This window comes from Kogia breviceps, chromosome 6, assembly GCF_026419965.1.
Source record: "Kogia breviceps isolate mKogBre1 chromosome 6, mKogBre1 haplotype 1, whole genome shotgun sequence".
NCBI lineage: Eukaryota > Metazoa > Chordata > Mammalia > Artiodactyla > Physeteridae > Kogia > Kogia breviceps.
In genome coordinates this window covers 146,868,620-146,883,155 of record NC_081315.1, presented here as the reverse complement: position 1 = coordinate 146,883,155, position 14,536 = coordinate 146,868,620, and the positions used below count along the sequence as shown (strand labels likewise).

Sequence of the window (14,536 nt, the reverse complement as noted above, 5' to 3'; positions counted from 1 at the left end):
GGTTGCGGGGAGGGGCGGGCGGCTGGATCCAGGCCCCGTTCCCAGGCCCGGCATAGGGTGGGGCCCCAGGCCTGCCCCAGGGGCAGGGAGGCCGCAGCAGCCAGGCCTGTGCAGGCCGGGGGACTGTCCAGCCGACGAGGGCAGCATCCAGTGACCACAGCAGCAGCCTGGAGTGTCAGAAGCACCCCATCGGGCTCTCTTTTCTCTCTCCTCAGGAAGCCTGCTGCTAGCTCACCAGCGCACCTGGAGCGGTCAGCCTGCAGCCCCGGGAGGGGAGACGAGCCCGGGCCCGGGCCGGCTTCTCTGGATCACGTCCACCACCTCGGAGGGGCCGACGAGGTGATGCGGGACGGCGACCCCTCATCCACTGCAGAGTCCGAGCCCCTGTTGCCCCCGCCACCCACCGGTCCACCGCCGGCCAGGGGCCTGTCCTGGCGCCGCGGGGGCTGCTGAGGAAGGCAGGCGAGGCGGCGCCTCTCAGAGCTTTTGCTCTCAGACGCCACTGGGTAAGCGCCACGCAGAGAATCAAAGAATCAAAACAGCGGGGCCGGAGAGACCTGCAGCCTGTTAGTGCGGGTGGCCACGCCGGGCCTCGGGCTGAGTGACCCAGTGTCCCACGCTCCAGGCAGCAGCCCTGCAGGCGGGAAGGGGGGCTCAAGCCAGGTGGGGGAGGGCTCGATCGCGCCTCCCAGGGCCAGGCTGCCCCCGACCCGGCTCCGTACCCAGGGCTTCAGAAGGGCCTGCGTCCCACGCCGCCTCTTGGGGGTGACAAAGCCCCGGAAGGCGTGATTTCCACACCTGTGCTATAGGTGCGGATGGCATGGCCCAGATGTAAGGTGGCCCTGTGTCCGCCTTACGCGGGCGGGAGCCCCGGAGGCCCCGGGGGCCTCCCCCTCAAGGCCCAGGAGAAGGAAGAGGCTGGGTAAAAGGTTCCATCCCCGAAGGACGAGGTAGCGCCAGGCACCACGTCGGAATTACAGCATCGCTGCAGAAAAGGAAAAATGAGAGAAATGGAAGGCGTCTCAGACCACAGGGAGGAGTTCCCCGCCCCCTGCCCCCAGAGGAGCCCAGGCAGTTGCTGAATAAAGACAACTGTCAGCCGGGGAGCCGGGCGGCGCCGTTCCAGGCTGGCGCTTCTCGGGCCAGAGAAGCAGGGGCACCGGGGCGGACCGCACATTCGGGGGTATGGGCTGCTCCCCCAGATGCCGTGGAAAAGGCGAAGTGGGGGGGGTCTCCCTTGACCCGGGTTGTGCCATAGATGGTCGGCGCCTTGTCTTGGCCAGTGGGATGGCTGGCAGCCTTGGGGCCGGCTCTGGTGCGGGCCGGGAGGCTCTCAAGGCCCTGGACCTGGTGCCCGGCCTGCTGTCTGCCCAGGCCTGGCTGAAGCTCTGGAACCACCTCCTCCCCTCCCCCAGGCATCAGGGAGCCAGCCCTCCTACCCCTTCTCTCTGTCCTGGAGGCCTGGGTGTGGGAGATTCTCTGACCCAGGCCCTGCCCGAACCCGAGGTGGCCAGTAGCCACAATCCCAGTTCAGGGCCAGGTGCCAGGTGCCCTCCATGAGAAGCAGGACCCTCCTCCAGTGGCCCTTTAGCTGCCCAGTGCCCTACCCTGTGTCCGGGCTCTGCCCTCCACACCTACGTACCCTCCTCCTGATGAGACTCCTGGAGGACCCCAGCCCAAGTCCCCCCAAATCTACCTGTCCCCCCCCACGCTCACCCACAAGCAACACACCTGCTGGCCTCATCACGCCACCCAAGGGCCCCTCCTGCCGTCCCCTTCCTGTCCCCCCCCCTGCCGTCCCCTTCCTGTCCCCCCCTCCTACCCCTCTCCTGATGTCGCTTTCTCCTCCTAACACTCCCCGCCAGGTTGCCCATGGGGGACCCCCAGGGGTGTCCCCAGACTCTGCTGGTTGGAGCACGTCTATAAATGTCCACAGCTGCATCCTTGCCCTCAGGCCAGCTGCTCCCCAGTCTGGCAGAGCCAGGCCCGCCTCTCCCTGGTAGCCGTGTTCTAAAGGCTCCTGGGAAAGTCAAGGCTGGCCCCCGGGAGCCGGGGGAGGTTCTGACCCCAAAATTGGCCCGTGGGGTCTGAGGAGCGCTTCCTGGTCCTGAAACGTCGCTCTCGGGGACGAGGGTGCGTCCTGGGGGCACGAGGGCAGGTGGGGGGGAGTGGGCAGCACATCCACGGCAGCCATAGAGACACAGATGTTTCTCCAAACTGTGGATGTCACCCAGCGAGTCCTGAGGCAGCTCTGCATGGATGAGCCTTGAAAACCTCCTGCCAAATGAAAGCAGCACCCGCCCCCCCCCCCGCAAACCTCTCCTTCCTCTAGGGACCCCGCACGCCCCGCCCAGTGGGTGCTGTCCTGCCCTCACACCAGGCCAGGAAGGGCCCTGCCCAGCGCGAGCAGGCAGGGCGACGTCAGGCCCCGGGGCTCCCTTCCCATGAGACACTGTGCCCAGGTCTCATCCACCGCCCGGCAGGTATTCCGGCTGGACGGGGCCATGTCTGTAACAGAGAGAACAGCGGATGTGCGTGTCTGTCTGTCTGTCCTCTCTGTGCCCTCCTGGCAGCCAAGGGCCCCCACTCCCACAGCCCGTCACTCTGGCACAGAAGCCGCCACACTGGGGAGGGATCTGTCACAGCGCCACAGCCCACACAGCCACCACCACCAAGACGGGCCCGGGCCGGACCACTGCGCACAGGGCGGGGCTTGGCTGGCTCCCAGCAGGGCCCAGAGCACCTGGGGGCCGGGGGTCTGCCCAACCCCTCTGGGGGTCTGAGCCGGCTTCATACCGGACAGAGGGTCTCTCTTGGGCCAGATTCCCACCCCCGCACTCCACCTTGGTCCCCCCTCCCCCCACCCCCATGGGCAGAGGCGCGTCTCCCAGGATCGTTCACAGGCCTGGTGACCCAGAGCTGGCCCGAGTCCCCTACACTCCCCCCAGGGTGCTGGGACGGGGTGATTCCTGAGGGTCCCTGTGGGACCTGCACCTGCCAGGCTGCCTGGGGCTTGGCCCCGAAGGGAGTGGGCTTGGCCCCAAACTGGGCAGGAAGGGAGGCCTGGCGGCGGAGCAAGGGTCCCACATCACGCCGGTGCCCCGCGGGGCCTGAGGGCGTCTAACCCTGGGTCCCCCCAGGCAGAGCCTGGACTAGGGCCCGGAGCAGCATTTGTTTCTAAGGACTCGGGAGGAGTGACCCGGGCCGGCGGGGAAGCCCGTGGGGGTTCGAGGCCAAGCTGGCTGCTCCCCGGGAGTCCTCCGGGGCCTGCTCTGGGCGCCGGGAAATACTCACTGAGCAGGTGGGTCCTTCCCACAAAGGGGCCTTTGCCGGGAACCCGGCGGGGGCGGGAGTCCAGTCCATCTCCAGTGCTGGAGCCAGGCGCACGGGCCTCCTGCGCTTCCCACACTGCCCGAGGACCCCCAGCCCACAAAGGGGCCCCTGTGGCAGGGAGACACGGAAGGTTCCTCAGACCCGCGCTGCCCTGGGGGGAGGGGACCGCCCCCGGGAGCGGCGAGAACCACGCGGCAGGAACACAGCAAGGACCCGCCATCCGAGTGCTTCCTGATCACAAGGACACGGCTGGATGGGCGAGGGCTCGTGGAGACACAGGACTCGATGCCCTGGCCAGGACTCCAGGGAGGGGCGCACCCACTGCCTCTGGGAGCAGGAGGGGATGGGCGGGGGTCCAAGGGAGGTGGGCTGGAGGGATGTACTGCTGGGGCCAGGGTCATGTCCCTTGGTGACACCAGTCACCCTGGCTGTCCGGCACGTGCTGGGTGGGGTCCTCTACAGAACAGGGGGCAGCCGGACTAGGGGGTCCTGGGGTAACTGATGGGGGGGCAGCACACCGGGAGGCACGTACTGTGCTGGGTCCCTGATCTGAGCCCGTCTCCAGACCCGACCTCTGCTGAGGAGCAGAGCCCCCGGCACCACGCCCGCTTCGGGTGGGGATGGGGCCAGCAGCTGCCCAGCGCGGGGTCAGGGTCAGGGTCATTCCCTGGGCCCCGAGGGGCTCACTGGAGGGGACACGCGTGGTCCTTAGAGCAGCTCTGCTTGGGGTCTGTGGCCACCGGGGCGATCAGCTCACCAAGACAGTAAATCAGAGGCGGCAGGGACGGCAGAGGGACTGCCACACCAGAAACCCAGGGGCGGGCGGGCCCTGCAGGACCTGAGGGGGCTTCTGGCCAGTGCCCCGGAGCCACCTGGCCCTGAGCCGGGATCCAGAGAAACTCTGATGTGCAATCTTGGGCCTATTTAGGTTGTTCGTTGTTTTGAAATAAGTTTATTTATTTATTTACTTTTGACTGCATTGGATCTAAGCTGCTGCGCGTGGGCTTTCTCTAGTTGCAGCGAGCAGGGGCTACTCTCTGTTGTGGTGCGCAGGCTTCTCATCGCAGTGGCTCCTCTTGTTGCGGAGCCCGGGCTCCAGGCGTGTGGGCTCAGCAGCTGCGGCACGCGGGCTCGGTAGTTGCGGCGCACGGGCCCAGATGCTCCGTGGCATGTGGGATCCTCCCGGACCAGGGCTCGAACCCGCGTCCCCTGCATTGGCAGGCGGATTCTTAACGACTGCGCCACCAGGGAAGTCCCACTGTTACTTAAAGGAGTGAGTACTCTTTTAAAAGAGGCCTCAGCCTGGAAAGAGCCGGATTTAACCCTCCCGCCCCCCCGCAGCAGCAGCCCCAACCCAGGTGGGTGGGTCACCTCAGTGAGGGGACAGCGCAGAGGTCCAGGCGGCCCTCGGCCTCCTCTCCTGCTCTCTGCTCAGACCCCCGGCTGGGGAGGGGTTGGAGAGCAGCCCTGGCTAGGGGCAGAGGCTGGAGGGTCCGGGGGCCTCAGGAAACAGAGCCAGAGCCCCTTCCTCCTCTGAAATGTCAGGAGGTGCAGGCCCACCCTCTGCCAGACCAACGAGGTCACCGGAGGTGGAAGGCGGGGCTCCGAGCTTCAGGTCAGAGTGTTCAGCTAACCTCGGCCCCGCCTCCCGGGCGAGGCCTTGATGCGTGGATGGGCGCCTAGGAGCCCGGCACAGGGAGGGTCCTGACGCGGGTGACCCAACTTGCAAGCCCACCTGGGGGGCAGCTGGCGCCCTCTTGGGTCCCCGACTTGGCGTCACATCTGACTCAATAACTCCCACTTCGGCTAAAGCAGAGACCGCACAGAGTCCTCAGAGGCCGGCCCACAGTGTGACTAGGCTGAGGGGCAGCTTCGGCCGGGCCTGGCCAAGCCTGCTGTCACCACGGGGGTGAGGGTCGAGGTCCGCCCCGTCTCCAGGGCCCGGCCAGCAGTGCCAGGCAGCCAGCAGTAGGACAAGCCCAGGGGACGGTGGACAGACCCGCAGGAGGCCGGGAACGTCACTTCCCACCAAAACCTCGAGTCACGTAACTGCTGTCGTTTGTCCTGACATGTTGTCCCCCAGAGCATGGGGTGGCTGGGGCTTCTCTAACAGGCCGTGACTCAAGGCCATTGCTTTTGCGTTGAATTCCCGGAACAAGAAAATCCAAAGCCCCCCACACCCTCCCGCTGTGAGGAGGAGGGACCCGGGGGACCCAGGGGGAGGGCCGTGGCCAGCACCCGACGAGGGCCAGCCCCCAGCCCCCAGCCCAAAGCCGCAGCTCATCGGATCACTCCCCACACCTCCCGGCCTTCCTGCCCTCCTGCCATGCCTGACCTGGGTGGTCAGCAGCTTGGGCTGCTGGCCGAGGCCAGACCGGGGGCCCGCAGGGGCTCAGACCAGCAGTGGTGAGGAGCCCAACTTCGCCGGGCGGGGGTCCCTGCGATTCATCTTCACGGTCAGAGCCAAGGTCAAGCAGGTGACGGCAAAAGTGCAGGGACGTGGTGTGCAGCCCCGGCGACGAGGGTCGTCAGAAAATAGTTTAATCGTGTACAGGCGGCCACCAGGCTGCTTACGAGGGGAGACGTGCACGTTCACGAACGGGTTCTGCAGGGCAGCTGGGCAACGCGATCTGCCCAGTGGACACGCCACGGATAAAACAAACCACAGACTGTGACACGTGTGGGAGGAGTGCAAATCGTCACCTTTCCTTCGCGACCAGAAGAGAGAAAGAAAGAACTCGGAGGCTTTGGAATGCTTTCTCTTCCTGCGAAGGGAGTGGCACTGGCCCTGGATCCGCCGAGCGCAGCGGGCGCGACGCGATGCCAGCTGCAGCCGCGCCAGCCCGTGCCGCCCCGGCCCCCGCGCAACCCTCCAGGCCAGCCAGCAGCTTCCAGCTCCACGAGCCGCACGTGCAGCCACGACCCGTGGGCTCAGAAGAGCGGCCGGGAGCCCTGGCTCTCGAACTCGGCCCAGGCGTCGTTGAGCTCCATGAAGATCATCCGCGCGTACTGCTCGTAGGGCTGCCCTCGGGCCTGCGGGCAGGCAGGACGGCGGTGGTGAGGGCCCGGCCCGCTCCCAGGACCGCGCCCCAACCCCGGCCCGGAGCCCACACCCCATGCCCACCTTGTCCGGGTGGACCACCAGCACGGCGCGGCGGTAGTGCTTCTTCACCTGCGTGGGTGTCACCAGGTCGGCCATGCCCACGGGTGTCCAGCGGCTCTCGTCGTCCCACAGCGCCGTGTGCAGCGTGGACAGCAGGGCGCGGATGTTCCTCTCCTTGCCCTCCGTCCAGTCCAGGAGCTGAAGGAGACGCCGTGCTGCTGGGGGCGTGCCAGGCCCCGGCCCCCACCCACCGAGCAGCCAGCGGTCGCCCCACGGAGCCGGGATCTGTGAGACGTGTGGCCCCGGCGTGGACCCCTACCCCGGTTTCTGCACTGACCCCACCCAGGCGTGGCCGATTCCATTCCCTAGGTCTGGCCGGACAGGACACAGACTAGATGGTGCGTGGAACCCAGGGACCCTTTCCTCAGCGGGACATTCACAGATGACCCGTCACAGCCTTGCCCTGTCCATCCCGGGGTCCAGGCACACGGATGTTCTTGCCACCCCCGGGGTCTCTGCGGCCCACGCCCCCCGACCGGGGTCACGCCTGGCTGGTCTCCAGAGGAGCAGAGAGCTTAACGAGCATGAAGCCATTGTCCCAGCCGCGTGGGGACAGTGGATCTTTCACCCCGAAGCTTTCAGCAGAGCAAATAAGCGCAGATGGAAGCCGCTGTCCCCGCAAGAATGTGGGCCAGAGGTCCTCGTGTGTGAGAGTCGGGGCCGCGTCGGCTGTGTCCCTCGCCCCCTGCCCCGGCCCAAGCGCCCTGCACCTTCAGCTTGAGCGGGTCTGAGTCCCGCGCCTGGTCCTGCCGCCTCATCTCGGCGATCGTCCTCGGCCCCTTCCTGTCGGCTCGGGAGGAGAAGCCCTGGTTGGACAAGAGGTCTTCGAAATCGTTCTCCGACACCCTTGGCTTTGGACCTGGAGGGGAGCGGAGGCTTCAGGGGCCGCGCCAAGTGCCCGCCCAACAGCCTGCCTGCTGCCCCTGTGCTGCACGGCCAGCTCGAGTACCCTCGGGGACGGCAGGACGGCCGAGAAGATGGGAAACGTCCAGAAGAGCTGCCCAAGGCATGAGCGCGCGAGTGCGGGCGGGGTCACGGCAGGTGTCGGGACCACCCCTCCCCCCACCCGCCGTGGCAAGCGAGGCAGCCGGGCCTGGGCTGACCACCCAGCTGCCCGGCCAGCAGAGGCCGAGAAGGTTCCCAGACAGTGTGGCCCGGCCCACTGGGGGCAAGAGGGTCACCCACAGACATGTATCTGAAATCATTAACTTCCATCCAAAGGAGCTCCCGCCGGGTGGAAACAGACTCTGGGTCTCTTTACACACCCTTTCTCGGGACTGGGCTCTGAGCCGAACAAGACAAAACGGGATTTCATGGTAACCACTTCACAGCAAGCTCGAAAAACCACACACGCGGCGAGAGAGGAAGGACTCACCAAAGCTGGGGGCACGGACCCCCCTCTCCTCCCGGCTGCCGATCACACTGAAGCTGGAGTTGTAGCTTGGCCGTGGCTGTACACTGGCTCTGGGGGTTGGCTTGGCCTGGGGGGGCCACGGGGTGCCCTGGGCTGGGGGCCGACTCATCTGCCAGGAGCCGCTGGCCTTGGGAGGGGGGACTGTTTTGGGACCGAAGCCCCCAGGAGCAGGTGCAGCGGGCGAGCCTGGGGAGACAGTTCGCGTGGGGAGTGTCACTGACGGCCTAAGGACTGGGGGCCGCCCCGGCGGGTACTCGGCCCTCGCAGGCAGAGGACACACCCTCGCAAAATGGACGCTTCAGGTCAGCCGCCAGGATGGGCGGCCTCCAGGTAGCCCCACAGCTGGCCCGTCTGCAGGGGCTGGGCCGGGTGGGCTCCCCCCGGCACTCGCTCATAGGCAGGGCTGAGTCCAGGAAGCTCAACGCCAGCACCGTGCGGGCTGCTGCTCCGCGAGCACAGGCGTGTGCTGTGTCACGTGTGCGTGGTTCCGTGCCACTTCACATGCGCACAGGTTCACGCGAGCACTGGGGCAAGACGCCCCCGTTCTCCGTCCTGTGACCTTCACCTCGACAACATCCTAGGCGTGGAATCACAGGGCAGGCGGCCTTTGCGATGGGCCCTTCTCACTCAGGACCCACCCACCTGCCCACCTGTCGCCAGCAGCCTGGCAGGCGGACGCGCCACAGAAGGACTCCGGTGGTTCCAGTCTGTGGCCATTACCAACAGGGTCGCCCTGAGCACAGCCGCGGAGACTCCCTGCTCAGCCCACGTGCGCCTCTGGGATGGACGGCGGCTGCGGGTTCAGTTTCGTGAGAACCGACGCCCGCCTCGAGCAGCCGTCCTGCACGCCCGCCAGCTCTGCGCCCAGCACTGCACCCCATCGAGGCCCCCCGCGCTCCGGGGCCGCCAGTGACACTAGACCTCTCCCCAGGCTGCCGTTCTCTTCACCGCTCAACCGTTTTCAAGTTGGATGTGTTCTGCTCTGTTTTTACTGTTCTTACATATCCTAGATAGTTGTCAGATACGTGGTTCAAAGATATTTTTCCCACCCTGTAGCTTTTCATCCTGTTGAGTCTTTAGCAGGGCAAAAGATTTCTTTCTGATCAAGTCCAATTTATCCATTTTTTGCTGACGGATCATGGTCCAGGCGACACTAAAGGCTACGTCCCCACAATTTTCTCTTTTCTTCCGAAGGCTTTATATATCTACGGCCGATTCTGAGTAATGGTCACCTACCTGCTGTTTAAGGTGTGAAGTTCAGGGTGAGGCCACTTTCTTGCTGCCCCAGCACAGTCATGAATGGCTTTGCACCTCTGGCAAAAGTCAGTTGGTCTTACTGGTGTGGGGTTACTTCCAGGTCGGTGATCTACGTGTCTGTCCTGCCCACAGCACTCAGGCACGGGGGAGGCCGGAGGCCTGGTGGGCTGAGTCTTAACCATCCCGCTTCCCCTGACTCTCCAAGTAAAGTCTACAATAAGCTCGTCTGTGTCTGCAGGAGCCCTCCCTGGCATTTCTGGTGAGGACTGACCACCGCAAGAGAGCTGGGTCACCGGGCTGTGAGCTCATCTGTCTACTGAGGTCTTCCCCGACTTCCTTCCCCATTTGGATTTGTAACTTCACGAGTCCTGTATGTGCTTTGTAAGAGTAAAATGTTATATGTTTCTTTTTTTCTTCTTTTGCAGGGATTGTAAACGGCGCTGTTCTAAATTTGGGGCTCCTTGTGTGTGTTGCCAGTAAACAGAAATACCCTTGTGGTGTCTGATTGTTGATCCTGTGTCCTGCGACGCTCCTGAACTCACTCTGGGACCTGAAATGCTTTCACAGACCCCCTGGGATTTCCCACACGGACAGCACGTCGTCCGCACACGACAACACTGCCTGTGTCCCTTCTGCCCCCTTCCTGCCTGCCTGCACCGCCTGGGCTGACCCTGGGGAGAGTGTGGGCTTCTGAATCCAGTGCAAGCCTGGCGGCAGGACTCTGCAGACACTCCCCATCAAGTCCACGGGCTTCGCATCACTGGTCTGTTGAGCGTTTATCACACATAGGTGTTGAACTTGGGGGAATGCCTCTTCTGCACCATCGATGTGATCACACGACTCCCCTTCCTAGGCCAGTTAACGCTGTGTATACGTATATATATATATACACATATATATACATGTAATTTAAAAAATATATATATTTATTTTGACTGCATCGTGTCTTAGTTGCAGCACGCAGAATCTTCTCTAGCTGTGGCGCGTGGGCTCCAGAGCACGTGCTGGCTCAGCAGTTGTGGTGAGCGGGCTTAGTTGCCCCACGGCACGTGGGATCTTAGTTCCCTGACCAGGGATTGAACCCACGTCCCCTGCATTGGAAGGCAGATTCTTAACCACTGGGCCACCAGGGAAGTCCCAATGTGTTGCATTCTGTTCATAGGTTTGGGGATGTTGAACCTTGCCTTGCTTCCTGGAATAAACCCTACTTGGTTGTGGTGTGTGATTTTTTTAATGATTTTTTTTTTGATGTGAACCATTTTTAAAGTCTCTATTGAAAATAAAAAAACAAAATAAAAAAAAAAGAAGATAAAAAAAAAAAAGTCTCTATTGAATATGTTACAATATTGCTTCTTTGGCCGCGAGGCCTGTGGGATCTTAGCTCCCTGATCAGGGATCGAACCCGCACCGCCTGCACTGGAAGGCAAAGTCTTAACCACTGGACCGCCAGGGAAGTCCCCTGTGTGATTCTTTTTATACACTGATGAGCTCTCTGTGCTGATGACTAGCTTTGATTTTTGTGTCTGTGTTCATGAGGGATGCTGCCCTGTGGTCTGTAGTTTCCTTTTGTATCGTCTCCATCTGGTTTTGGTATCAGAGTAATACCAGATTCATAAAATCAACTGGAAAATATTCCCTCCTCTTCCTACTTCTTGGAAAAAACCATGTGGAATTGGTATGAATTCTTTAAACATTTGGTAAAATTCTCCAGTGAACCCAGATGGGACTGGAGATTTCCTTTATGGGAGGTTTCTAACTATGAATTCATTTTCTTTATGATTACACACCCACTCAAATGCCCTACCTTACACGGGGCACACCTGAAGAACTTGTCCACCTCACCTCAGTCCCAGGACTGGTGCTGAAGCCGTAAGTCCATTTCCCTTCAGGGCCTCTGGGGTCTGTGGACATCTTGGGTTAACCTCTCTTTTTTAATCCATCTTAGCAGAGATTTGTCAACTTTACTGATCTTCTCAGAGAACTAACTTTTTGATCAACCCATTTTCTCTAGTTTTCATTTTCTATTTCATTGATTTGGGCTCTTTATCATTTCCTTCTATTTGCTTTGAGCTTATTTTGCTTTTCTTTTTAAATGTCTTCAGGTGATAACTCACAATACTGACGAGACGTTTCCTTTTTTCCAAACTACACGCTTAATGCTATGTGTTTGCCTCTTGGCACTGCTTTAGCTGCATAACCCAAGTTTAGATATGTCGTGTTTTCATTTTCATTCTCTTCAATACTCTGTTTTATTTTCCTTGAGACTTCCTAAATAACCTGGGTTATTTAAAACTGTGTCATTCAGGACTTCCCTGGTGGCCCAGTAGTTAAGAATCTGCCTGCCAATGCAGGGGACACGAGTTCAAGCCCTGGTCCAGGAAGATCCCACATGCCGCAGAGCAACTAAGCCCATGTGCCACAACTACTGAGCCTGTGCTCTAGAGCCCGCGTGCCACAACTACTGAAGTCCGTGCGCCTAGAGCCTGTGCTCCACAACAAGAGAAGCCACCTCAGTGAGAAGCCTGCGCACCGCAACGAAGGGTAGCCCCCGCTCGCCGCAACCAGAGAAAAGCCCATGTGCAGCCATGAAGACCTAATGCAGCCAAAAATAAATTTTTAAAAAAATTTAAAAACATAAAAAATAAAAGTGTATCAATTTCCACGAGTTTGAAGACTTTTCAGTTATCTCGCTGTTACCAATTTCTAGTATGATTCCATTTGGTCACGGAATGATATGGTCTGTATGATTTCAGTTCTTTTAAGTTTGTTGATGACCATTTATGGCCCAATACATGGCCTTTCTTGGTGGTTGCTTGGGTGCAGGAGGACGTGTGTCCTGCTGCTGTCAGGCACGGTGTCCTGTGAATGTCGCACAGCTTTGCTGACTTTCTGTCTGGTGGCTCTATCTTTGCTGACAGAGGGATGCTGAGGTCTCCAACTAGAATGTGAGTTTGTCTGTTTCTCCTTTCGGCTCCATCAGCTTCATGCAGGACTCTGTTTTCTGAGGGGATATGATGGAGGTCTGGGGTCACAGTGCAGAGCTGAGGGCTGGGCTCCATCCTGAGAACAGGCGCCCCAGATCCCGAGAATTCCTTTTCACCACAGGCAGTCCCCGAGAGGCTTCGAGTGACCCAGCCCTGTGCTCAGACAGCCCAAGATAGAGGCAGAAAGCCCAGGGCAAACCCAAACTTCCAGGAATGCTCTCAGGGAGACACCAAAACCTGAAATGCCAGGAAGCGTCTGGGGAGATGTTATTTTCACCTAAACTTCCACATGCCTCCCGACTGCCAAGGGACGAGAGACACTCCTGGCCTCCGAACAATTAACGTCCCTAAAAGTTTTCTCAGAAAAGTTACTGGCAGTGAATTCTGCTCCCTGGGGAGCGGGGCAGGCACTCTCCATGCTCTTGTGCTGAGACCGTTCCCAGATGGCCCCCCAAACACCGCTACACCCGTGGAAGGCCAGACCCCAGCATCAGTTTTGGCAATTCCTGGTGTTATCTCGGTAACAAGCTCCTGGGATGAAGCAGATTGGGCCTTTCCTGGTGTCGCTGTGCCCTGGGCCTTGGTGGACAGGGTGAGGCCCCACCTCGGGTAGGTGGACACGACACCCCAAAGCCTGGTGCTTTCCACGTGCCCGACACGGCCCTCAGGTTACCTTGGAGGCCGGAACTGAGGTCGCCGAGGTCCGCAAATGGGTCCTGGCTCTGAGACTTGGTCTGGCTGGCTGGGGGGCCAGGAGGGGCCGGCTGGCCTCCAGGAGAGACGAAGGGGCCTGGAGGAGGGCAGGGGCATTAGATCCAGCACGCTGGAGTAGATGCGGCCTCTGCCCTCCCATCTCACGCTCCTAAAGGCCTCGCTCAGCGTTGTCACTGCACCTGGGACATGGCCACACTTGCAGCCCGAGCTGCCCACATGGCTCCGTGTGGGAGGTCACCTGACAGCTTGTATAAACTGTCCTGGGTTTGTCCTACTACCTCCCGGAATCCATCTAAAGTGTGAGTGTGCTCTACGACATTCGTTCATTCTAAGTACAAGGTACTGAAACGTCTAAGTAAATCACTGTCCTGTTCCTAAGTCCCGTGTCGTTCAAGAGTCAACTGTGAGGTCATTACAAATGATGGCAACTCGTATATAAAGAACTCTTACGAGTTAATACAAAAAAACGTAAATTTCCCGTGCAAAAAAAAATGATTAGAAAATGTGAAACAGTTCTCAAAAGAAATATAACCGAAAACATACAAAATAATAAACAACCTCACGCATAATGAAGAAAAGCAAATTGAAAGAACTGACAGCCTATCAAACTGGCATAGTATGTTTACAGTTAGAGCCCATAAATGAACAAACAGGACTTAAGAGAGAAACATGTCACAGGCGTCACAAACACTACTGCCTTTGAAAACAACTCACTACCGGAAACTTCCCCACGGGACAGAATCCCGACGTACGGAAAGAAGGACAGACATGACGAAAGTGAGACGTCAGAAGCACTCTTGTCCCCACAGAGAGGGGACAGACCAGGATAGCCTGCAGCCTCTCAAGGGCCCTGCAGGACACAAGGAAGAGCTAAGGAACATTCTGGATGAAAACTTCAGAACAAGCTGAATGAGCGCCCACAGGAGCCGCACGGAGGGACTCGGGACAGTGGCAGGAGGCCCGGCCAGAGTGCCCCTGGGGCACTGCTCCTGCTTCCTCCTCTTCTGGGGCCGGGGTCACAGTTACGCCACGTGCCGTACCTTCTGCAGCTGACGCAGGGGCCGGGGCCTCAGCCCAGGCGTCCCATCCTCCCAGCAGGTCTGGGTGGCTGGTGGAGGCTGTCATCTTGCTGGGCTCCGCTGGCAGGTCACCTGGGAAGACAGCAGCGCTACCAGGTGTGTCCCCGGTGGGGGTGGGCACATGGCCTTCACATGGCCTCCTGGGGGCCCTTGGGGACAGGCTGGCCGCAAGCCCCATCTGCGGCAGCCTCGGGGACCGCCCTCCGTACCCCCCTCCACATGTGGGCAGGAGGCAGACCTGACGGCCGCCCGTGCTGGAGGTCGGGGGCCGAGGTGCTGGGCAGCAGCCCCTGCGGCGCTCCTGGCCGAGCGAGGCCCCAGGCAGGGCTGTGCTCACGCACCTCTGGGGCCTCCAACCGGCCTCCCTCCGCATGGGCGGAGGACACATCACACGGTCACCGCACTGACCAAGCGGATGCAGGGGGGCAGCAAGAGGAGAAGCCCACGGGGCGATGCTGAGACTAGCGTCCGCGGTCCCTCACCTGAAAGGGTCTTCCGAGGCCTCCTCCCGCCATGGCTGGCCACACGCTGGGGCCCCAGAGCCTGCCTTCCCACCCCCCCTGAAACCCAGCAGGGCATACAGAGTGGACAA

At 60.7% G+C, this 14,536-nt stretch overlaps 1 protein-coding gene across 6 annotated transcripts in view; it reads right to left on the bottom strand.

Moving 5' to 3' along the window:
- Window positions 1–5,838: 5,838 nt before the first annotated feature.
- Window positions 5,839–14,536, bottom strand: part of GAK (cyclin G associated kinase) — a 52,074-nt gene continuing 43,376 nt past the window's right edge. For 4 of the 6 annotated variants that reach the window (XM_067036869.1, XM_067036870.1, XM_059067381.2 and 1 more), the window contains 6 exons: window positions 13,906–14,016; window positions 12,825–12,941; window positions 7,872–8,096; window positions 7,207–7,355; window positions 6,458–6,634; window positions 5,839–6,366 (listed from right to left, as the gene is read on the bottom strand). In XM_067036869.1, the coding sequence (XP_066892970.1) occupies window positions 6,265–6,366; window positions 6,458–6,634; window positions 7,207–7,355; window positions 7,872–8,096; window positions 12,825–12,941; window positions 13,906–14,016 (881 nt within the window). In that variant the 3' untranslated portion in view covers window positions 5,839–6,264. The remainder of the gene's footprint in view (window positions 6,367–6,457; window positions 6,635–7,206; window positions 7,356–7,871; window positions 8,097–12,824; window positions 12,942–13,905; window positions 14,017–14,536) is intronic. The other 2 variants (XM_059067384.2, XM_067036871.1) reach the window with 1 other exon arrangement.